The following is a 22435-nucleotide window of genomic DNA, read 5'->3' on the forward strand; positions in this document are numbered from 1 at the left end:
AAGGCATTATAGCCTTAGCAGGACTATTTAACTGATTGTGTCTGAGTCTATTGACAAGGTTCATATTTCCCCTAATCACTCATTTTGTAAAATTAGATGACATCAGTGGTATGATTGATGAAGCCAAGAGGAAGGCATCTTTAGCCAATGACACAGCCAACGCCACTATGGACAAACTGAATGGCATCAGAAAGGAAATTGGCAATATCAGTGTCACTCCTGTGCACTCCAACCTGAGCAACGTGTTGGATGATGTGGACCAGTCAGGTGAGATTTTTAAAAAGATGTCTTTAGGCACATTAGGCAACACTTTTTTATGTACTTTAGGGTTTAGGAATAAAAGACAATGCTTTCTACATATTACAAGTTGTTTCTGCTTTCAGTGAAGGACTTGCTGAAAACCATCCCATCTCTGAATGATAAGATCTCGGAAGTGGAGAACCTGACTACGCAGGTCTCACCATTTACCAACATATCTGAGGACATAAGGAAGATCAAAGAGCTCATTGAACAAGCTCGGGACGCAGCGAACAGGGTGAGGTCTCACTCTGTACATACATCCATAACCAAGCCCAAATCAAACCAACTTGTCCCCTCTTTTTCCTTGATAGGTCTAATTTCCCTTTTTTGTGTCTTTTCTCCAGATTGTGATCCCGATGAAGTTCACAGGCAATGGCTACGTGGAGATGCGTGCGCCACAAAATCTGCAGGATCTGAAGGCCTACACAGCCCTGTCTCTGTCGCTGCAGAGACCTCAAGGCAGGGGTGATGGAAGACGCAGACGCAGACAGGCCAGAGACAATGGAGACATGTTTGTGATGTACCTTGGCAATAAAGATGTAAGGGACTCCAAATGCATATGAATGGTTTAATATAGAGATTTAATTTGTGATTGTACCCAAGGGATTAACAAACTGTGTCTTGTAGTCTTCTAAGAACTACATCGGTATGGTTCTGAGGAGCAACATGCTGTACGGTGTCTACAAGCTTAACGGAGTCGAGTACGAGATTAAAACGGATTTCATCACCATGTCTTCGTCTGAGCCAGCCAAGTTTGATAGAGTGGACCTACACAGGTAATCTGACGCAGTTCTGAGGCATCCACCTGTTTTTTGAGTGTTGTGAAATGAAAGTGCACATTTATGGCATCTTTCATTTTTCAGTCTTATTTACATTTTACATTTACATTTGATTGTCTTCCAACATAGTTCATTATTTAAAGTGAAAAAAGACCAAGGACATTTTTGACTGTTGTAAATGTGATGTGGATATTCCTTTCTCTCTTCCGATTTAGGATTTACCAAGATGCAAAGATGATCCTCACCAAAGATATCACCTCAAACCCAGTCGGTAATAAAATTGAGGAAAACATGCAAGGAAAAGAGAACAAGAACCTCCTGGACCTCAGTCCTAGTGATGTTGTTTTCTACGTTGGCGGCTACCCTGACAGCTTCACTGTAAGCAACAAGGAAATGAGAACAGCAATGCCATTAATTTAATTATTTTTAACTAGCATGGGACTTATAATACCTCTATTTAATTAACATCTCTTGTTTTGCTTCTCCTCAGCCGCCAGCATCTCTCAATTACCCCAAGTACCAAGGCTGCATTGAGTTCTCCTCTTTTAACGACAAAGTCATCAGTCTCTACAACTTCCAAAAGGCAGAGGGGATCAATACAGAGACTCCTTGCAAGAGGTAGGTCCTAGTATAATCAGTGTTGGGAATAACTAAACTAATGACGTTTTTGAACTAGAAAAAAATGTGTCTATGCTTTTTCTGCAGTCACGTTAACCTGTAACATTATTTCAACATACAGCAGCAATAAGTTTTATAAAACATTATTTTTCTATCCAGATATGTAATCCCAGTGGATTCTGACTACTATGAAGGCACCGGATATGGCAAAGTGGTCATGGATAGTAGAAAACCTAGCACCCTCCTCATTGGTATGACCATCATGACTCATTCAGAAAATGGTCTGCTCTTATACATCGGAAGTGAGGTAAATTATTGTTCATATGGTTGCTTTATAAATCTTCTGTTTTGATACATTTTGAATAGAACTATATGTACTGTTTGCAAGAATTTGACTATACTGTATTTCCCCCGCAACATAGGACAATTACTTCACCGTGACGATAGAGAAGGGCGTCATTTTCCTGCGTAGCAATTTGCTCCAAGCACCAGCAACAAATAACGTTAAAACATTCCCGGTAAGAAGTTTTTGTTTTGTTTTGTGCAGTCACTCAGGTTATTTCTTGACAACTACCATTACTCAATTGGATAACATTTGTAAATCAAGAATCATTAATTCAACTGCATCTTGCGCCTCTATCCTTTAGCCAAGTGACTGGGCAGACATCCTATTCATTAGTTCAAAGGGAAAAATCACAGTCCGCTTGGCCAATAAAGAAGTGGCCTCAGCCGAAGCTGTGTACGACCAAAACGCATTTCAAGAATTCTATGTTGGTGGTGCCCCGCAGGACTTGAGGACTAGGTACGTGGTTATCAGTCTTCCTTTTAATTATTGTTTGTTGTGAGTCAAGTTAAAACTTTTGCCACTTTATCGAGAGTAACTTGATTTTACCGTTCCTCTTCACAGAGATAAGATCACCATGCAGCCATTCAAAGGATGCTTGAAGAATATAAAGCTGAATAGCATCTTTAAAACTGTTGATGAGCAAGTGGGCATCAGCAAAGGTTGTCCCACGGATTCCTTGGTAGGACATTAACCTCTGCATTCCAAAACTGTTACCAGCATTCATATCACTGCCCAAACCACACTTATGAGTCAACTAATCAACGGATGTGTAATGTTGTTGTCTAGATTTCTCGTAAAGCAGAGTTCAGCTTGGGGAGCTCGCTGTCAGCTGACCTCGCAGGCTTTAGTCTGGCCAATGACGTTACTGTCTCCCTTGGATTCAAGAGCACAGAGAATGAGGGTCTCATTCTGCAGGACAAACAGCTGGTCAGTCCTTACATCTATTTTGAAATCTGATATTTTAATTGTGACTTTATGCGATAGGATTTGTGAGAGACAGCAGGAAGAACTTTAATACCTTTTATCTTTTTTTTCGCACTGTTTTCCAGGCTAATGGGATGGCTCTTGTGTTGGAAAATGGCTATGTGATTCTCAATTTCAACAACAAGATCTGGAAATCCAACAACCAATATCAGGATGGCCAGTGGCATTATTTGACTGTAACCAGAGGAGGTGGAAGGTATGAATGTTTTACATTCAAACACATTATAAATAATGTGAACATATATACACATTAGTCAGTGGTTTGGTGTGATTTTGATTTTATTCCAATGACAAGGAGGTACATGGGCTCAATTCCACATACTGTAAATAAAAAACAGACATTGCCAAATGCAATGCAGTAAAAACAGAACTACTCAATACCTGCTTGAATCTAAAGCTAGTATACAAAACAGCACCATGATGATTTTTCCAAACAGGATTCAGCTGCTTATTGATGATAAAGACGAGGGTCAGCAGCAGAGTCAGAGTGGCAGCACCATACCTGACACAGGTGGCTCCGTGTTCCTGGGAAAAGAGACGTTCAAGGGCTGCATTTCCAACCTCTACACAAGACGGTAATATTTCCTCACTTTGCAATGCATATTGGCTGGGTTTAAAAAAACAGATTTTCCGATTCAAATCAATTTTCATTTGAATTCTATGATATTCATTCATAAAATCCCGAGATCAATCTTTTAAGAAGCTCCGTTTTAAAGCTAGAGTGAAAATAGTGGTATCATATGAAAACTAGACGATCTAAGGAATCTATGTCATGCTAAATAATGCTCCAAAGTTAGGCTACATTTTGTTGAAGGCCATGGCCATTATCACAGATGTATGGCTTTAGGTATACCATCTCTGCATCACACCCTCTGCACTTGCAAGAAAGCTAATTTTTTTCTGTCTCTATGTAACTGCTTTGCGGGCTTTGGGTTCCTTGTACAATTTACAGCATTAGTTCTCTGAGAATCTCTTTCATATCCAAGCCAAATGAGTATTGTAACTGAAATATCACTTCACGAACTGATATTGAATCGAGTCAGAAATTAATTTGAATCGGGACCTTGCGAATCGGAATCGATTCAGGAAATCAGTGGCGATACCCAGACCCAATGGCACAGTTGCATCATTTTGATATACCTCAAGGTTTATGTACAGCTTTTATTATTGAAGTTACAAAGTGATTGTTTGCGCACCAAATATCTATGTTCTTTGATGTATGTAATTTGTTCTGTTTGCAGGCCAGACAATCTGTACAAGGCTGAGGACCTCAGCACCTTCCAGGCTTCTGGAGATGTCTTGCTTGATGTGTGTACTGCTGACAGTCTTGCTCAACTGATGCTGGACCGCGCCTCTAAGAAGGTGAGTGTTTGTTTATTGTTTTAGTAAGAACAACCAGACATAATGGTGGCATAATTGAATCTTCTTTCCAAAGCAAATCCACTCGGTTCTCTTTCCTTTGAATTAAGTGGCATTATTGGATTACGACTAGAGCAATCCATCTTAATTAAAGGTATAACTATCAAAACTAGCATGTACATTATGAATATGGTGACTTGATGATTGATTCCACTCACTAGCAGTAAGTCATACCCATCTTTTTCTTTCCCTTTTGTAACTTATTTTACATTTGTGCAGTGAAACTGCTGTATAATACTATTGTTGAGGGCAAATTGATAATTGCGTAGTATTTCCTTTGTTGACATTGTTTACATTATATTTTGCTGCCTTGTTTTCAGAGATGAAGAAGAAGGAGCCCTAAGACCTGCTGATGCTGACAAGAATCTTAATATTGACATGAAAAACTGGCAGCTTGAAGCACAATGTTCTGTTGCTTATGCACAAGCTCATTCATCTGCAGTGTACTTAAATAAAAAAGTTGCATGAACATTCCCAATAATCATAAGAATTACTAAATGTATTGTATCTCTGTCTATTTTATTTAAAGATCCATTCATTACAAACAAAAACTTGTGAATAACAAGCTTGAAATCAGCTCATGTCTCTTTTCTTTCGTTCTTTCTTGTAACTCCGTAATGAACCACTTTCTAACAGTCATTCACAAGCACATGCTCTCTAACTTACTGTTACTTACTTACTGTCATACCTAATGGAAACACTCAGACACAAACATGCCTGGTTATAAAATGATATAAATCGTAATCTCACTATCAAATAAAATCACATCATTAAACATTCTCTGGCCCGTGACCCAGTTTTACCTGACAACATTCATGTGAATTTGATCATGACATACTTGTATATTCTACTTTTATCGACATAGAGGGACACAAATTTTAAATATTTACAGTTAAAATGCATACTAAATGGAAACTCTCCCTGTTGTGGGCCAGTAAAGTCATGTGAGATATGGTTACATAAATAAACTCGTCTTGACTTAACAACCAAACCTAAATCTATCAATCTCTTGAAACACAGAATGGCACCCCAGCATAAAGGTTGAGAAACACTGATCTGCATTATAATAAATGATGTAGCCAACTGGAAGTTTGTAAGCAGTTCCTGAGACGAAATGTTGGTTGGTTTTCCCAGCTAAGCTCGGCCTCATGGTGAAATATGCGAGGCCTAGCAGAGCTTACTGTGTTCAGACATATTATTAAAGCATGATGGCTTTTCTTCAGATCACTGTGGATCTTGCATGCCCGTCATAATTTACTAAGCTCTATGCATTTGATTTGGAACATCCGACTAACGTAGGCTGTATCACCACCACAATCTATTCTCCAACAACCCACAATACATGACCCACAATACATGGCCTGAATAATGAATTCTAAGCTGCTGCATTAGTCCATATAACTGCAAAATCAGTTGACACTAACAGTCTAGACTTAAAGGAAATGTTTAATCAAAGGAGTAACAGAAAGCCAAAATACAGAAGAGACAGTGATGTGAAATTCAGTCATAATCCATATCATGATATCACACATGATATTACACTGTGTTTACTGTTTGTTTGTTTGTTTTTTCTTTAGCCATAATTGGTGTTTTCTATAATGTCAGGACTTCATGAGCCATCTCAAAAAAGGTTTTTGCGTCTGTTTGTTTAATAATCTCTGCAACTCTATTACAAGTTCACCCCAGTTATACTGGAGTGTATGCCAAATCACTTAAATCATATAATCAACAACTTTCCTGTATGCTGTACTGAACGCGCACAATTTCAAATTCCTAACTATGTCGAAACCAAACACACCACTGAGTAAACAGAATGTTTGCGGGGGTTGCGCTACTACTCGAAATATGATAGTAAAAACCTCAACATAACCAAAACAAAGCATCTGATGTGTTATTCTGTAGCTGTAATTATAGATCCACACTGACCCACCAGTTATCATCAATACTTAACTACATGAGGGATGAAGTCATTACTACCAGGCTATACATGGCTATTTATATAAACTATTACATTCTGATTGTTAACTCTCTTCGGGTGACATCTGGTCTGCCTAAAAGCATTAGTCGATTAATGGAGTAGTAGATCGACAGTCATTTTAAAAGCAACAATTTAAAAATGAATTGGCTCTAGCTTCGCTTCGAATTAGTAATGATTGCCGGTTTTCTCAGTCTTCTATGATAGTAAACTGAATATGTTTAGGTTTTGGACTGTTTTTCTGACATAACATTTAAGTCGATTAATCTTAAATAAAAAATAAAAACAGACAGAACCGTTAGTTGATGCCCTGCATTCATTTATTCAGTGTACGACATCCGTGTGTTCTCACCTATGTAGAAGATATTTAGTTTCTGTTTCGGGACCCCCAATTTAGTACAGTATATAGACTTTTTTTTTGTATTGTAGTCATTCTGACCACTATACATTGTCATACCCTCTCATCTTTATTCACTGACAGAGTTGAACCCCGTTGGAGACTTCCCCAGATATACGTGAGCAAACTCTGATTAGAGGGACAATTTTGTACCTTGTGCTGAATGGGTCTTTTTGTTTGTTTGTGCTCTTTTAGGATGTTGTGATGCAGGCGATAAATGAGAGTCTATCAGCATGTGCATTACCAGCCCTGGTTCAAAATGCTTATCGCATGGGCGGCCCTGTCAGCAGCCTGAGCTACAGCCTTCCACTACAGGTCCTGCAGCCCAGGTGAGTAACCTGTCTTACGTCACATTTCACATGCATACGCACACGGCATGCACGCATGGAAGATTTCTAAATGAAAAGTGTGCTTGGCTGAGTGTGTCCTCTTAAGAGGAATGCTGCGGTTATGTCAGAGCCATCACACACAAACACTAAGATGGTGTCTGTCTTTATTCTCTCCAGGCCCCACTTTTCTCTGGATGTCAGGACTCGAGCTCCTGAGGGCCTGCTGTTCTTTGCTGGTACCAGAGAAGGGCGCTCTCATCTCGCTTTATACATATCCAAAGGCAGGATCAGACTGTCTGTAGGCAAACAGAAGGAGATCTTCAACAGGGAGAAGTACAATGATGGAAAGTGGCACTCGGTCAGTGAACTCAACTCATCTCATACTAAACTAATGTATTTTGATGCTACCATGGCATCACTTCCAGTCCACATGATAGAGCAAATCTGCTTTGTCTTTCTTTATGCATATGGTGAATATGTTGCCTGCAGGTCATTTTCAGTTTGGAGAAGAAGAAATTTCGATTGGTTGTAGATGGGATCAGAGCCCAGGATGGTCAGCTGACAAATGCTGAGTTGACATCCATGCAGAAATTTGTGTCACCTGTGTACTTGGGCAGTGCCCCGGAGTCCCTTCACAAAGAGCTGAAGGTAAAGTACTCACTGGTCAATTCACTCAAGCACACACTCAATCAATTCATTCACAAATTGTGATGTCTTTGTAATGTTTTTTAACTTTTAGTTGAAGGCCCTTCCAAAGCAAAGTGTGTCTGGCTGTATTCGCAATTTTAAAATGAATGGAGCACCAATTTCAACTCCAACCACAAACCACGCTGCCGGCCCCTGCTTCGAGGGACAGACACAAAGAGGAGCTTATTTCTCAGGGAATGGAGCTCATATCATCATCAGTGAGTACAACTCTCTGATAACAATCTGATAATACTGCAGAAGCATTTCTAACCACCATAATGATCTCTATCAGCTTCTGTCGGTGATCAGTAGGAATTGCAACTGCATCCACACAATTTGCCTCCTAAACAAGCGAATGACACAAAATGCTAATAAATAAAAACTCATATTGTAAAGACATATGTGAAAAGGTGCTAAGGTTGACATGTCAATGGACCTGAGTGGGGTTTCCCTTCTTTCATAAAAATAAGGCAAGCACAGTGCTCAGCATAAGTGAATACACCCATGTTAAAGTTGACTAAAAAGAGGAATAAAAAATCATCTTTTGGAAAATTGATCTTAATGCCTTAATTAAAAAAATTAGGAAAAATCCAACCTTTAAGGACACCAATTTTCTTTGTGAATGAATAATGTATCGTAAATAAATAAATGTTCTTCCTTAAAATACAGGTGGCATAAGTAAGTACACTCCTATGTTAAATTCCCATAGAGGCAGGCAGATTTTTATTTTTAAAGGCCAGTTATTTCATGGATCCAGGATACTATGCATCCTGATAAAGTTCCCTTGGCCTTTGGAATTAAAATAGCCCCACATCATCACATACCCTTCACCATACCTAGAGATTGGCATGGGCTACTTTCCATAAGATCATCTCTCAATGCAAATCAAACCAGCTATTAGGCTAACTGAAATAAGGAATTACGGAAGAACATTTATTTATTTACGATACATTATTCATTCACAAAGAAAATTGGTGTCCTTAAAGGTTGCATTTTTCCTCATTTTTCTAATTAAGGCATTAAGATCAATTTCCAAAAGATGATTTTTTATTCCTCTTTTTAGTCAACTTTAGCATGAGTGTATTCACTTATGCTGAGCACTGTATGTCCAAGAAGAGGATTGTGAGTGATCATATTTGAATTTTAAAGGTTCTTCCAATTGATCAATACAAACATTAATTTCTCACATAAATATCATACAGATTGCAGAAAATATGTAAACATATATTATTTTACAGGTCTAGTGATTTCTTAACGATTGCCTAGTTAGTATTCTGACAACATCTATGTCTTTATGTGTAATTCAATTTGATACTATTTAAATGACTGAGTGTGGAAAAAATTAGTTACATACAAAAAATGTGGATGGTTATATATAGGCAGTTGGTAATATATCCACAGAAATGTACTGGAACAACTAACCCAAGTAATGTATTTTTTAAAATGTTTGTTGTACATATTTGTTAAATTCCCCGTATGCTAGTAGTGTACAACAATTACATTTTTTTAATGTTGAACTTACCAGCTAGAGTAAAAGACTCTCTGTTACACACTAGATATTAATTGGAATTGATTAATTAAGGAACACTGTCTCCATTTTCTCTATAGTTAGTACCTAATTAGAATTCAAAGACACTTCCTAGGAAATTAGTTACATGTCAGTTCCTTCAAAGAAATATGAGACCCGTAAAAAAGAGTCTCCATGATATGTTCATTTCATGACTGTCTCCTAATTTTTTTTAATACTTAATGCCAATGATGATATCTGTTTTCTGTATTTCAGATGACTCCTTTGTTGTGGGCACCAGCTTTGAGCTGCTGTTTAATATTCGTCCGCGGAATCCGACTGGACTCCTGCTATATGTTGGTGATTCCAGCAGGAACCAGTATGGACCTGCAATGGGCCACTATCTCACTGTCTACATGCTCAAAGGAGAGGTGAAGCCTGACTGTCAGTTTGATGATGCCATATCAGCTGTTTTTTTTTGTTTTTTTTTACTTTTCTGGCCTTCTTTTGGGGACTTTAACAGTACAGAACAAATTCTACATTTAACCTCGACTGAAAAGGTGTCTTTACTTTAAGTGTGTGTTACTGTACATGTGATTAAAAGCACTGTGTTTGGACATGCACCCATTTACAGGTAGTGGCACAAGCAAACAATGGCAAAGGGGAATTCATGGTGTCGGTGAAGCCCAAAGCTTCTTTATGTGATGGAATGTTTCATAAAATTTCAGGTAAAATGCACACAGTCATGAAAAGACATGACAAAAGACAATTCAAGACAAATTAAAAATGCTTTTAGAACCTATTGGGACACTGACATGAATCATCTTTTGCATTAAGTCACTGTCCATGTGTCTTCTAGTAATCAAGAGGAAAAATGTTGTGCAACTGCATGTGGACACAATCGACAATTACAAGATTGGACCACCATCTTCCACTACAACTTTGACCAAAGACTCCTTGTATGTGGGTGGCATTCCTGGTGAGTGTTAATCAGAGAGTTAATCTACTTAGTTTAATTTTAGTTTATTCACACATACTGCAAATTCACCACATGTACCTTTCTGCTGCAGAGATGTCAATGCAACAGATGCTCCCTGTTACATCATCCTTTGTGGGATGCATCCAGGACATGAGGATCAACAGCGACTCGGTCTCTTTCGACAGGCTGTCTGGTGCGTTCGGTCCGGTCAACCTCAAAGAGTGTCCAGGCTGAATGTCTCACTGCTTCATCATGAAACAAACCTTGGGACCACGTCCACCACCAACCATGTGCAATCTGTTACCAAGACAGAGAATGTGTTTGTGTATTAGGGTGTATCATTTTTTATTTTTTAGGGGAGTGTGTGCGTGTGTGTGTGTGTGTGTGTGTGTGTGTGTGTGTGTGTGTGTGTGTGTGTGTGTCTGTCTGTCTGTCTGTCTGTCTGTCTGTCTGTCTGTGTGTCTGTCTGTGTGTCCGTGTGTCTGTGTGTGTCTGTGTGTAATATGAGCAGCAGCTTACCGGTTCATATTATTAGCTCTGTTTAACAATGCCGTATTTATTTTGTGATAAAATCATGTATATCAGGGCACCGACTCACATATTCTAACAGTTGTTTTACAGTCTAATGTGTTGGTCCATGTACTTTCTGTCGAGAAATGCTACTGAATATGCTTATGATTGGTCAGGGCTGCAGTAGGAGCAACCCAGCACTTTAAGAAAACAAATGATGCCTTTTGTGATGGTGCTTTAATGGAGATCAACATTATTAGTTGATTTTTTGAGTTTTTGTTTGTTGGAAAGTTTATACTAGAATAATTACGTTTACACCCACGGTGCTCAATTCAGTGACATTTCAGGCACATGCCAGCATGTAGAATCATGCATTTTACCTGGTTTAATAGACATGGAGTCTTTACACAGGTCATGAAATCACATGGTTTCCCCCCATACTGAATTACTGTTGTTTTGAATTCATTTTCCATTTTGCATTCCTCTCTCATGCATGAGGATGTTCTGTGTGGATGTTCATCAGTTACACAAGAACACAGCATGTTTGTGGAACATTGTATATGAGTTGAAAACCAATATATATGCCTTTAACTTCTAATACTGTATATCTCACAAGTTTGGGACCATTTAGCCCATATAACTATAACGTTGAAAGTAATATAACAAAAAACAATACCATGTCTTTTATGTATTTAAACTCCCACAGCAGATGTTTACCTGCTTTGTACATTTGTGGAAATATTTGTGATATGAGAAGAAATATGCATGATGATTGGACATGATGATTTTTACATGCATTCCTGTCTTATGACCACTGATTTGTAAGCCATTTTGTAATTATTGTTGTTTATAAATACTTCTCAGTACCATAAGTAGGTCTTGAAAAAATATCTTTTGATTGTGATGGTGACAACTCAAATGTCTGTGTGGAGAAGGTTTTGACAGCATTTAGACCATTATGTAGGGAGAAAACATGTAATTGATGATGAATATGAATTTAGTCAAAAATGTCCAAGAGGATCCTTTGAACCCTCCTTGGCCGGCTATCTCCATGACTACAGCACCGAGGTTATAATAATTATTATAACCTTTTTGACTACTACAGCTGCTCTTCATAGCTCTCAATCACAAACCACCACGCCCACTCTGATGCTGCCTTCAAGGACTGTAGGAGTGAAAATTGCAAAGTCGTGCAAACAGGTGCTGCACCAAATTCTTTGACCCATCAGCTTCTGTGACCCAATTAGGTAGGCTATTTTAACCAGTGGCAGAAGAAGTACTCACCCCTAAAAAATGGCCCATTTTAGAATAATGTATATTACAGTATTATTATTGATTAATGTGTTCATGGCTTTTATGTTGTAGCTGGGTGGAGCTCATTTTAATTCATTTATATAATATGTTTTATATATTACTTTACATACTGCTGGGTAGCTTGTGAATTCCCCCCTGGGGACTAACAGTCTAAAAAAAGAGTCTCATTGGTATAATAATAAAATGTAGGGCTATTTATTGATTATAATTTGTATTGTTAATCTCAATCTACAAAGTACCTACTAGATGTCAGATAAGTGCAGTAAAAAGTAGAATAGTTGCCTCTGATTTGTAGTGAAGTAGAAATATATATAAGTAATTCAAATTTGTACTTAAGTACAGTACTTAAAAAAATGTAGCCAACTTAGTTATTCAACCCCTGATTTTAGTTATTGCCACAGCAAATGTTTTTGTTTTTAATCTAGCTTTGTCATATATGCCTACTTTATTTTAATAACTGTTACAAAAAGGACACCGCCATAGTATTTAGAAGAATAATTATTGACCCCACAGTGTCAAACATTTTGATAGCTGTAATAGCAGAAATATATACATCAAAACTATATCCTGATCTGGTCGACCCTATCAAAATTGGTGACACATGGAGGCAACACGTTTGGTAAAAGTAACTAATAAAGTAACGTTAGGCCATATGCGATAAAGTATGACAGCAACCGTTTATAGGTGACATTTCTAATCAGGTAACAAAATGTGATGGGTCGCAGAATTTGGTTTAAACCTGTACTTCACAGCGTTTGAACTTACTAGAAAAATATGACACGAGAAAGCGCACAAACAAAGACATAACTAAATATTAACTGCATGGAGAATATCAACCAGGTGCTTATGATATATTTACAGCTCTAACATTGATTTACTTACGCTTTTCCTTTTGAAAGCCCCACCTCGGTTAATTATTGCTTAGTTGCGCCTCTTGTCTGCTTGAAAAACTATAATTCCGATAGCACCCAAAGGCATCACATTTCCTGCCTGCACAGGAACACACGAACCACCGGCCGGGCGGCAGAATACGGAACAGCGACACAACCGCTGGGTAGACGGCTAGCACAGGCGCATGTAGTTAGTTATCGGTTAGTTATTTGAACGTGTTCGCTTGTCAGTCTCCTCATGCAAAAATATGAAGGTGATTGCGTTTGCTCAAAACTGCGCCACTGGCTGAGACTATTGTGTCAGTAAACTAACGAGACATACTGTACCGCACGTACCCTCCCTGCTTCTTCTCCTCCCCGGCCCCGGCCGCTTTCAGCTCCTTGCCTACGGTATTGGGTATCTCAATGGCGCAGCCGAGAGAACCAGCCCCGGGAAGCGTGGAGGATGACAAGACGGACGATATCAACGACGCAGAGCTGGCACTGAAAGGGATCAATATGCTCCTCAACAATGGATTCAAGGAGAGCGACGAGCTCTTCAGATTATACAGGTCTGGTACTGTCTATTTCAGAGACAATAACAAGCAGTCTTTGTCTTTTTTGACGTTTTGATGGATAATTAAATATGCTCTAGGGGGTTGTTAAATGTTATTACAACTTTAGCTATTGTGTCTAAAAGTACTACTGTGGTCAACCAGCATAAGTAGAAGCCATTACCACATTTTATTCCCGGCAGCACTGCCTTTGCTTAGCTTGCAAAACAAAACCCCAACATCCTTGTCACGCTTGTCTACTGTAGCACCATATGATCCGGTCACAAGCAGGATAAATGTTGTTGAAATACCCTGGGCAAATATCCACACCCACAATGTGTCTTGTGAAGCCCAAACAGTCTAACATTGCTCTTTTTTTTATATGGTGACACTGACAGGCTGCTACGTGTAAATATGCAAACGTTTTCAAAAAAGACATGCTTAACAGGTTAGCAGTCCTGTCACGCTAGTAGCTTGCTTCCAGTTACTTTAAACAGGGTTGTGTTAAATATCTCATCTTGGCCCAGCTAGTTTATTATCAAAACCACACGGCAATTGTTTGGATAGTTTAAAAACTAAGTTGACCAAGGAATTTAGTATTCACGGTTAAAGATTAAACTTGCAATAGATCCTCTAACCCAGTGGTTCCCATCCTGTGTGCTCATCCTAAGGGTGTATGGGACATTTTACAGTATAGGAAAGCTGAAATGTATTCATCTATGAATACATCTATGCTATGCTAAATAATATGTTTCCACATGAAAAAAAAAAAAGTCTTCCTTTTTTGTGGATATACTGGATGATTTCTACATTTTCAAATAAAGAACACGTGATGGGTCACAGGTAGACATTACTTTGCTTTTTAAAGGAGTCGCCACACACGGACCATAGTCCACTTGCTGGTTGCATGATTTTGTATACATGCAATCATTCTGTGCTGTTATTATAAGGGCTGATTATCTCTAGGAAATGTTTGCTTTCAACTTGAATGTTGATGCCACAGAAGGGCAACCCCTATGTGTCCTGACCCCTGGTGAAGGCTTAAATGTCACCTCTTCCACTAATTGCATTTAGCACTATGTGTCATCCTGTTTTGATTGCATTAGGAAAAAAGGAGGGAAGTGAGAGACGCATAATATTAACACCGCAAATGAGGATGAGCTTGTGACTGCCTGTATTCCCAGTTTCCTGATAATGTTCCCCTGGCTCTGCTAAGGGGTCATTGTGTGTTGCATTATGGGTGTAGGAGATTGGGTAGGGGTGTTCAGTGATGCATTCCACACCCTTATTGAATCAAGTTGCTTTTCTCTGACTGTCATCTTGTGCCTCAACTTGTCCATGTCTTAACAGTGAACCAAACCAGTGTGCTTGATGCGTGAAACCGACTGAACACATTTTTTTCACTCCACCCATGAAGTTTAATGGCCTCTAGATCCGTTCCCTGTTCCCACAGCATGTCTCTCACTGACATGTCCATTATCTGTTCTTCATCCTCTGTTTCAGGAACCACAGTCCTTTGATGAGTTTTGGTGCCAGTTTTGTGAGTTTTCTGGTGAGTTAAGAAACAACATCTTTTTGCAGCACTCTGTTGTTTTACTTCATAGTTTAATTCCACTTTAAAACCCACTTCTGTTTCACGATGAGGTTCAAGGAACTTCCCTTGTCTTTCTACCAGGCACAAAGCCAGACTTTCTTTTTCTGGCACAAAACTATAGGTGTGACTGACTAAACTGATAAGTGGATTGAAACTCAATAGAAACAAAAGGAAGATGTTATCAAAAATGAATTGGGAGTGCAATCCTCCCATATAAACAACTAAAAAGCATGTTCAGAGATTATGATGCAAGCTAGCAGAAAAGTTGGAGCCTGTGCCGCCAGAATAATTATAACCACTTAATAAACTGATCAATTTAGAGATATTATAACGTAATTCATTAACATTAGAACTATAAAACTATTGTAAAACTCAAGGTAAAAGAAAAAGTTCATTTAAATTTAGAAATTGTACTTCCTTATTCTATATTGAAGTGATGAACCAATAACTGAATTTAAAAAATGTAATTGATTTTAATGTGTCTGCCTATCATATTTTTGTCTCCTACTTTCAAATTTTACAGTTTCCATTTTGTGATCACTTACATTTCGAGACGTCTCTCTCTTTAATTTGGAGATGTACGAGCAGTGTGCCACCTGAAGATTTAATCAAGCTTTTGTTGTAGTTTAGTTTTTCTGCCATCTGGACTCCAGGGTTCAATGTGGGATTAGACGTTTTGCTTCACTAGTAAAACCTGTCGATCCCCAGCATTAATTTGGGAATAGTTGCATGTCAACAAAAGGATTATTTATCCGGTTAACCTTTTGTAGAATGCCATGATGACGTTTGAGGAGGAGAAAATGCAGTTGGCCTTTGAGGACCTCAAAGCTACAGAGAGACTGTGTGAGAGTCAAAACACCGGTGTTATTGAGACCATTAAAAACAAGATCAAGAGGAATGTGAGTAACCTCTTCAACACTTAACTGAATGGAATGTATACAGTATGATATGTATAGAACAAATGTAATTCTTGAAAATGAGCATTTTATGTTGGACCATAATGTCCAGGTTTGCGGTTTGTTAGCTTGCCTGTTACATCAGTCTAGTGTGAGGTGTCTGTGTGAGCAGATGGACTCTCAGAGGTCGGGGGTTGCTGTAGTGAACCGACTCCAGAGGCAGATCATCATTGCAGACTGCCAGGTTTACCTTGCAGTGTTGTCTTTCATCAAACAAGAGCTGTCATGTAAGGGAACCTTCAGTCCTTGTTTGTTAGCTATGAACGCTACACATTTATCAATGTGAAATGAAATTTTTTTTTAAATACTAGTCCTCTGCAAAGCATAGCATGTTTCACTGACCTCAGTTTCAATCTGCTGACAGCATACATCAAAGGAGGCTGGATCCTCCGTAAAGCCTGGAAGATGTACAACAAATGTTACAGCGACATCACACACCTGCAGGAGAGCAGCAGAAGAAGAGCCTCTGAACAGCAAGCAACGCCGCCTCCATCTCTGTCCTCTGACACGTCCGACCACAGCCTCACGTCTTCACCCGGGCCGAGCCCATCCCTGGGACTGGGCGGCATCAGCCCAGAGGCTCTGGATCGGCTAAAGGGTTCGGTCAGCTTTGGTTACGGCCTCTTCCACCTCTGTATCTCCATGGTGCCGCCGCACCTCCTGAAGATCGTCAACCTGCTGGGCTTCCCTGGCGACCGCCTTCAAGGCCTGTCAGCGCTCACGTACGCCAGTGAAAGTAAGGACATGAAGGCCCCCTTAGCTACGTGAGTATGTGAGTGAGTACGTTTGTGTATCTGTATTCTGGCTGTAACTTAAAAGTGATCTAAGTCATTCAGCATAATTACTAGAATAAAGAAAAAAAGATGTCATCTTTTTTGAGAAGTACTGTCTTATGATGGTGGCTACCACGAATCATGCCATAAGTAAAAATGACTGCATTGACCAAACATTTAACAAATACAAAATCAAAAAAACACAGAAATATGAAAAAACTTCCTGTAAGCAGCTTTAATAACAGACTGATGCCAGGTCCTGCAGAATAAGTTGCCCAAACATTCCTTCATAATTATTATTTATTAATTCTTTCTTATTCCTACAATATGTTGGCAACTATGTCTGTACTTAACCCTTTTTTAAAAAATCAAGAGTGGAAATTTGGTCACGTCTACCAAGTTAACTAAATGTTGATTAATCATGGCCAATAATGGTAACACTACACTCAGCTATTTTAGCGTTTTCTTTTGTCTGTATTTGTTAAATATGTTTAATCTCACTTTATAAACCAGTTAAGTTAAAAATCTAAAATGTAAGAAAAAAAAAAGCATACAAACTGTTCTAATTTCAAACCAGATGTTGTCATCTTTACACTCCCACTCATTGCAGCCTCTGTGCTTCCCTCCCAGCTTGGCCCTCCTGTGGTACCACACAGTAGTGCAGCCCTTCTTTGCTCTGGATGGCACAGACACACAGGCAGGCCTGATGGAAGCCAAATCCATTCTTCAACAAAGGGAGGCCATCTATCCAAACTCCTCCCTCTTCACTTTTTTCAAAGGCAGAGTCCAACGCCTCGAGGTGAATACATGTTCAGAATAAACCTTACTATCAAGTGCTATGTGGCCTATTCTCCTGACTTGGGGAAAGCTCAATATTGTCTGAGCCTGTAACTCACACCACAAAGTTCCCCTTTCTAGTGCCAGATCAGTACAGCCTTGACGTCCTTCCGTGATGCCTTAGATCTGGCCTCTGACCAGAGGGAGATTCAGCACGTGTGTTTATATGAAATAGGTACTATTTTCCCTCTCAGAATTCAAACCACCTTGCTCGGCGCTAGTCTACATCATCATTTCTTATTTGTTGAACATTTTAGGTTGGTGCAGTATGATCGAACTGAACTACAAAGAAGCCTACAGGGCCTTTGAGCGACTGAAGACCGAGTCTCGCTGGTCCCAGTGCTACTACGCCTATTTAACTGGAGGTGGTAACAGTACAAACAAATAAGGCTTTAAGGGCATTTCTTGTGAGTTTGGTATTGGCTCCTAATCCATATTACATTTTGTTGTATAGTGTGCCAAGGAGCCACAGGTGATCTGGATGGAGCTGTCACGGTTTTCAAGGATGTTGAAAGACTTTTCAAACGCAAGAATAATCAGATAGAGTTGTTTTCCATGAAGAGGGTGAGTATGCATCCGGCTGATTTTTCTATTGCAAATCCTTGGTGCAAAAATACAGTTAAAATAAGTGTGTATGCACACATTTGATCAGGCTGAGAAGCTTAAGACCACCAGTCTATCCAAAGAACTCTACATCCTGTCTGTGATTGAGATTCTTTATCTGTGGAAAGCTCTGCCCAACTGCTCCACCGCCAAGCTTCAGACAATGGCACAAGGTAATCAGTTATAAAATGTTTAAATCATCAAACTAGTTTTTGTGTGTTGTTTTGCAGCCTCGTTTGTTGTTGTGTCATTGGGCGTAGCGTAATTGTATTTTTCTTGTTGTAGTCCTGCACGGGATTGACGATGCCTCGTGTGCAGGCCTGAAAAACCTGCTTCTTGGTGCCATAAATGGATGTCTTCATAACAACAAAGATGCCATTCAGGTACTCTTATGTCTGAATATGCAATGTACAGGATGTGGTGATAATAGCTAACTTATCTAGTGTGCATAACGTGCATAACTGAATCCCCCCCCCCAGTTTTTCCATCTGGCTGCAAGGGATGAGGTTGGTCATCTGAGCAATTCCTATGTGCAGCCCTATTCCTGCTATGAACTGGGCTGTGTGCTGCTGAACACCCCAGAGGTAGGTGTGTGTGTGTATGAGAGAAAGAGATAGAAAGAGAGACTGTTTCCCTTATCTAATTTGATGGAAAAATTACACATTTTGTCTTTTTTCCAGTCTGCAGGGAAGGGCAGAATGCTGATGCTTCAGGCTAAGGTACAGTTGGTTTCTTTATTGCATTACTTTTTTTTGCTTTCTTTTTAAAGGTTTGTACTGGTTTTTATTTGCTTGATTATTCATAAACTTTAAGTAGGTGGTAGCAAGTTCTGACTAATTCTCCAGGCTTAATTATTAGTTTACCCCTGACGAAGTCTAGCTAAGATCTCTGAGATCAAAACATTGGTTTTATTTAATTTTTGTAGCGCAATTAGTAGTGTTTTGGTTTTGTCTTATTTCCGCCCTCAGTCAAAGTTTTGGATCAAGGCCCTGTAAAAGTTTTTAGGATGTGGGCACTTTGACAGATCAATACACTCGCAGCCTGATCAGATAATAGCATATATAATTAAGGAGCGGCAAGCCTTGGTTCCCCTTGAAGTCTGTAAACTTAGTACAGTGGGTCGCTGGAGTCAGAGGGTTGATGGTGTCAGTCATTCCAGCTGGAAAAATAGCAGCCAACAAGCTCCATAGGCCATGGATGTAGCCACATAGTTTGTGTGGTCTGAAAAACTGCCTGCTCAGCCACCAGATCATGAGGCACTGACCAAGAAAAGAAGAGAATGTGCAAACACATCCGCCTTCACAAGGGGCGATGCTCATTTCCTTGGACACAAAGAGTGGCTGGCTGAAGCTATGCCAGGTCCGTGTCACTATGTCAGTGTGGAACAGCCTGTTAATTGGACTTCCTCTGTTATGCTATCCCATGTGGAGGAAACCAGGGATATTTTGCGCCCTCCGGGAGAGGGAGAACTTACTGCGACTGCATTAAATCATGACACAGCAAAGCAGGCCACATCCCATCCATACTGATCTGACTAAGTGGTGTGCCCCAGAACATCAGGTGTCTGAACATCTTTTGTAAGAATGAACAATTGTGACAAAACAGATGTGGTGAAGGCAGTTCCAAAAGGCTACATATGTTTGTGTCTACACAATGCAGTAAATGGTGTCTGCATTGCCTGTGGTGCGCTGGGTGCAGCCTCTCCCACCTGAATACCATTGGCGAAGTTTGGTGCAACCACAGCGCTGCGGAGGAAGGTCTGGCTAGTCCACACAGCATTCCGGGATGGGCGAAAAACATGCTCTGGTTTATTGGCATTTCTTTAAACCACAATCCGTCAAGGGCGGCGCTAGGCGCTGGACAGAGCCATGGTGCCACAACTTGTTTTGGTGGAACATGTGTACGTTTTAGTCGTGCAACAGAAAACTCAGATTGGACATATAGTCTAGCTAGCTGTCTGGATTTACTGAAAGCGTAAGATAACGGGCATCTGGCGGAATTTCCGGCGGCAACAGCAATCCCGGAAGTGGAACGTCGTGGGTATAGACTAGTGAATGGGCAGCTGACATTGACGGAGCAAAGATCCCACTCTCTCTGCTCAACATGACATCATGACTTTGCGTAAACCTAAACGCCCACTTTCTTAAGCCAAGTGGCGCGTTATCTGTACGCATTGAGCTTTCCGCGTGTATGTCTACGCTGTATACAGTGGACGTAAACATACACGCCACTTGGCGTATTATCGCGAGAAGAAAGCTACGGTTGGGTTTAGGAAACGTGACACGCAGATTGAGTTTAGGAAAAAAAAGAACGGGGTTGGCTTTAGTAAAAGAAGAAAACGATGGTTGAGTTTAGGAAACGTGACCACAATGGAAATAAGTCCTGGAGTTTGTGTTTTTATCCTCGATTGTATTTGATGTCTTTTCATGTGTGAGGCATTCTGGATACAATTAAATAAATCAAATCAAATATGACACGCGGGACACGATCCCCGGTCTCCTAGGTGAAAGTCCTGTGTTTTACCCATCCACCACCCCAACCAACTTCCCTACGCGGATTTTCGCCCTTTCATACTACTCGCTACGGCGTCAATTCACACGCAATCGCAAGGTAATGTAAGTCAATGGAGGTCAAAAAGGGTTGATAAGTACGCTAAAAAGCGAGTATGCGTCTTGATAACACGCCAATAATGGCATACGAATTGGCGTGTCATACAAACGCCATTTCGTGAGATCAGTCTGCTCTGCTGTTGCTGTAACAGCCAACTCTGCATGCCTGAGCAGATGCAGCAATGTCTGACAGGACGAGCCGAGCAGTGGGCTCTCTGCTTATTTAATTGATATGCTGCCACATGATTGGGCAGCGAGTGCATTGATCAGTCTGAGTGTGCAGCGAGTGCATTGATCAGTCTGAGTGTGCGGACCGCAAAGCTTGTTAGAGGGCAGAGCACGAACAAAATACATTTATTTTATTCACTATTTTGTCTTTTTTTTTCATGGACAATGCAGGAGGACTATGCTGGCTATGACTTTGAGAACAGGCTCCATGTTCGTATTCATTCAGCTCTCGCATCCACAATGGCTGCTGCAGCCCAGCCTTGACATTTGATCTGCACCTCAAAGAACTGGAAGAAATGTCTTTAAGCCACAATACCATTCGAGTCACCAATGTTATTTATGTTTATTTTCATATTCTGAGCCAATGCATCATTTTAAAATGTGTGCAATATATACAGTACAGTAGGTGTTTTATGGGAGAACAGTTACAAGGTGTTTTACTTAATGGTACTGTACTTTACAATAAATTGGAATTGTATTGTTTAAAGGCTAATTTTAAAACCTAGATGGCAGTCAAATCAGATAAAAATAAATTAATTTTTAAAAGCATCAGGGACGATCTTTCCTCTGGTTTGGAGGGAAGTCAGGTCAACTACAGTAATGGCACATGCAGTATTGGTTAAAATGAATGACTCGGCCAACTCTGTGTTGGTTGCTGACTTTGACATTTGTGATGTAAAGGCTTTGCTAATCCATAGGAATGAGTACTAAACTGATTCTTTTTTAAACGTAGCCCCTTTGTTTAAGCAGAATTGTTTTTATCAGTGTAAATATGTCTTGCACACAGGTTTTAATAGATGTGCCAACATGATGTTGTGAGCCTTGATGCACAGTGTTACTCTTGGCTGTGAACTGGTTCTAATTTATATTTGTTTTAAGATAATAAAATGAATATTGTAAAATGGAATATTGTTTTTTTTAAAGATTATTTTTTTTTGGGGGCTTTTCCCTTTATTGTACAGTGACAGTGGGTAAACAGGAAAGGGGAAGAGAGATGGGGGACGACACGCAGCAAAGGGCAGCAGGTCGGACTCGAACCTGCAGCCGTCGACATGGGGCGAACGCTCTTACTGGGTGAGCTAGAGGCCGCCCCAAAATGTAATATTGTTTTATCCTCTGCACTCGATTAGGTGTACATGATTAATGAGGTAGGCCAAGACCAATGTTATGATGGTTGCTAAGTAGGACATGGCCCAGGGTACACCAGGGTTGTGGGGTTGACGGCCTCATCTTGTAACACCCCATCAGACACCCATCTAATGCAGACA

At 39.9% G+C, this 22435-nt stretch overlaps 2 protein-coding genes across 7 annotated transcripts in view; both read left to right on the forward strand.

Annotated features, from left to right (window-relative positions):
• LOC144526406 (laminin subunit alpha-3-like) overlaps nt 1-11702 on the forward strand; it is a 55946-nt gene extending 44244 nt beyond the window's left edge. Inside the window, exons 56-77 of one of the 2 annotated variants that reach the window (XM_078263874.1) lie at nt 97-267; nt 384-535; nt 645-839; nt 928-1076; nt 1295-1457; nt 1570-1697; nt 1857-2004; nt 2120-2215; nt 2345-2499; nt 2605-2722; nt 2830-2970; nt 3093-3223; nt 3465-3602; nt 4269-4389; nt 7014-7147; nt 7325-7505; nt 7637-7795; nt 7887-8052; nt 9618-9772; nt 9976-10069; nt 10201-10320; nt 10412-11702. In XM_078263874.1, coding sequence (XP_078120000.1) covers nt 97-267; nt 384-535; nt 645-839; nt 928-1076; nt 1295-1457; nt 1570-1697; nt 1857-2004; nt 2120-2215; nt 2345-2499; nt 2605-2722; nt 2830-2970; nt 3093-3223; nt 3465-3602; nt 4269-4389; nt 7014-7147; nt 7325-7505; nt 7637-7795; nt 7887-8052; nt 9618-9772; nt 9976-10069; nt 10201-10320; nt 10412-10554 — 3158 coding nt within the window. In that variant the 3' untranslated portion in view covers nt 10555-11702. Of the gene's footprint in view, nt 1-96; nt 268-383; nt 536-644; nt 840-927; nt 1077-1294; nt 1458-1569; nt 1698-1856; nt 2005-2119; nt 2216-2344; nt 2500-2604; nt 2723-2829; nt 2971-3092; nt 3224-3464; nt 3603-4268; nt 4390-4766; nt 5024-7013; nt 7148-7324; nt 7506-7636; nt 7796-7886; nt 8053-9617; nt 9773-9975; nt 10070-10200; nt 10321-10411 lie in introns of those variants that run through there. The other variant, XM_078263875.1, reaches the window with a different exon arrangement.
• A 1426-nt stretch (nt 11703-13128) lies between these two features.
• On the forward strand, nt 13129-22074 carry LOC144526408 (tetratricopeptide repeat protein 39C-like). Of its 5 annotated transcripts, none has more exons than XM_078263877.1 (14): nt 13129-13585; nt 15071-15119; nt 15932-16060; nt 16203-16344; nt 16482-16881; nt 17521-17689; nt 17809-17902; nt 17985-18092; nt 18182-18291; nt 18380-18503; nt 18616-18713; nt 18810-18914; nt 19011-19049; nt 21339-22074. In XM_078263877.1, the coding sequence occupies exons 1-14, from the start codon at nt 13440-13442 to the stop codon at nt 21429-21431; spliced, it is 1806 nt and encodes a 601-aa protein (XP_078120003.1). In that variant the 5' UTR covers nt 13129-13439; the 3' UTR covers nt 21432-22074. The 5 variants fall into 5 exon arrangements, with proteins under 5 accessions (XP_078120003.1, XP_078120004.1, XP_078120008.1 ...); XM_078263878.1 differs by having other exon boundaries at nt 13130-13585; nt 16230-16344; XM_078263882.1 differs by lacking the exons at nt 13129-13585; nt 15071-15119; nt 15932-16060; nt 16203-16344 and having other exon boundaries at nt 16762-16853.
• The last annotated feature ends 361 nt before the right edge of the window (nt 22075-22435 follow it).

The sequence above is a fragment of the Sander vitreus genome, chromosome 12, assembly GCF_031162955.1.
Source record: "Sander vitreus isolate 19-12246 chromosome 12, sanVit1, whole genome shotgun sequence".
Classification (NCBI taxonomy): domain Eukaryota; kingdom Metazoa; phylum Chordata; class Actinopteri; order Perciformes; family Percidae; genus Sander; species Sander vitreus.

Coding starts and splice junctions, on each gene's coding strand:
- LOC144526408 (XM_078263877.1), top strand. CDS start 13,440: ATGGCGCAGCCGAGAGAACCAGCCCCGGGAAGCGTGGAGGATGACAAG. Junction 17,690..17,808: donor GCAGAGTCCAACGCCTCGAG/GTGAATACATGT, acceptor TCCCCTTTCTAG/TGCCAGATCAGTACAGCCTT. Junction 18,292..18,379: donor AGTTGTTTTCCATGAAGAGG/GTGAGTATGCAT, acceptor ACATTTGATCAG/GCTGAGAAGCTTAAGACCAC.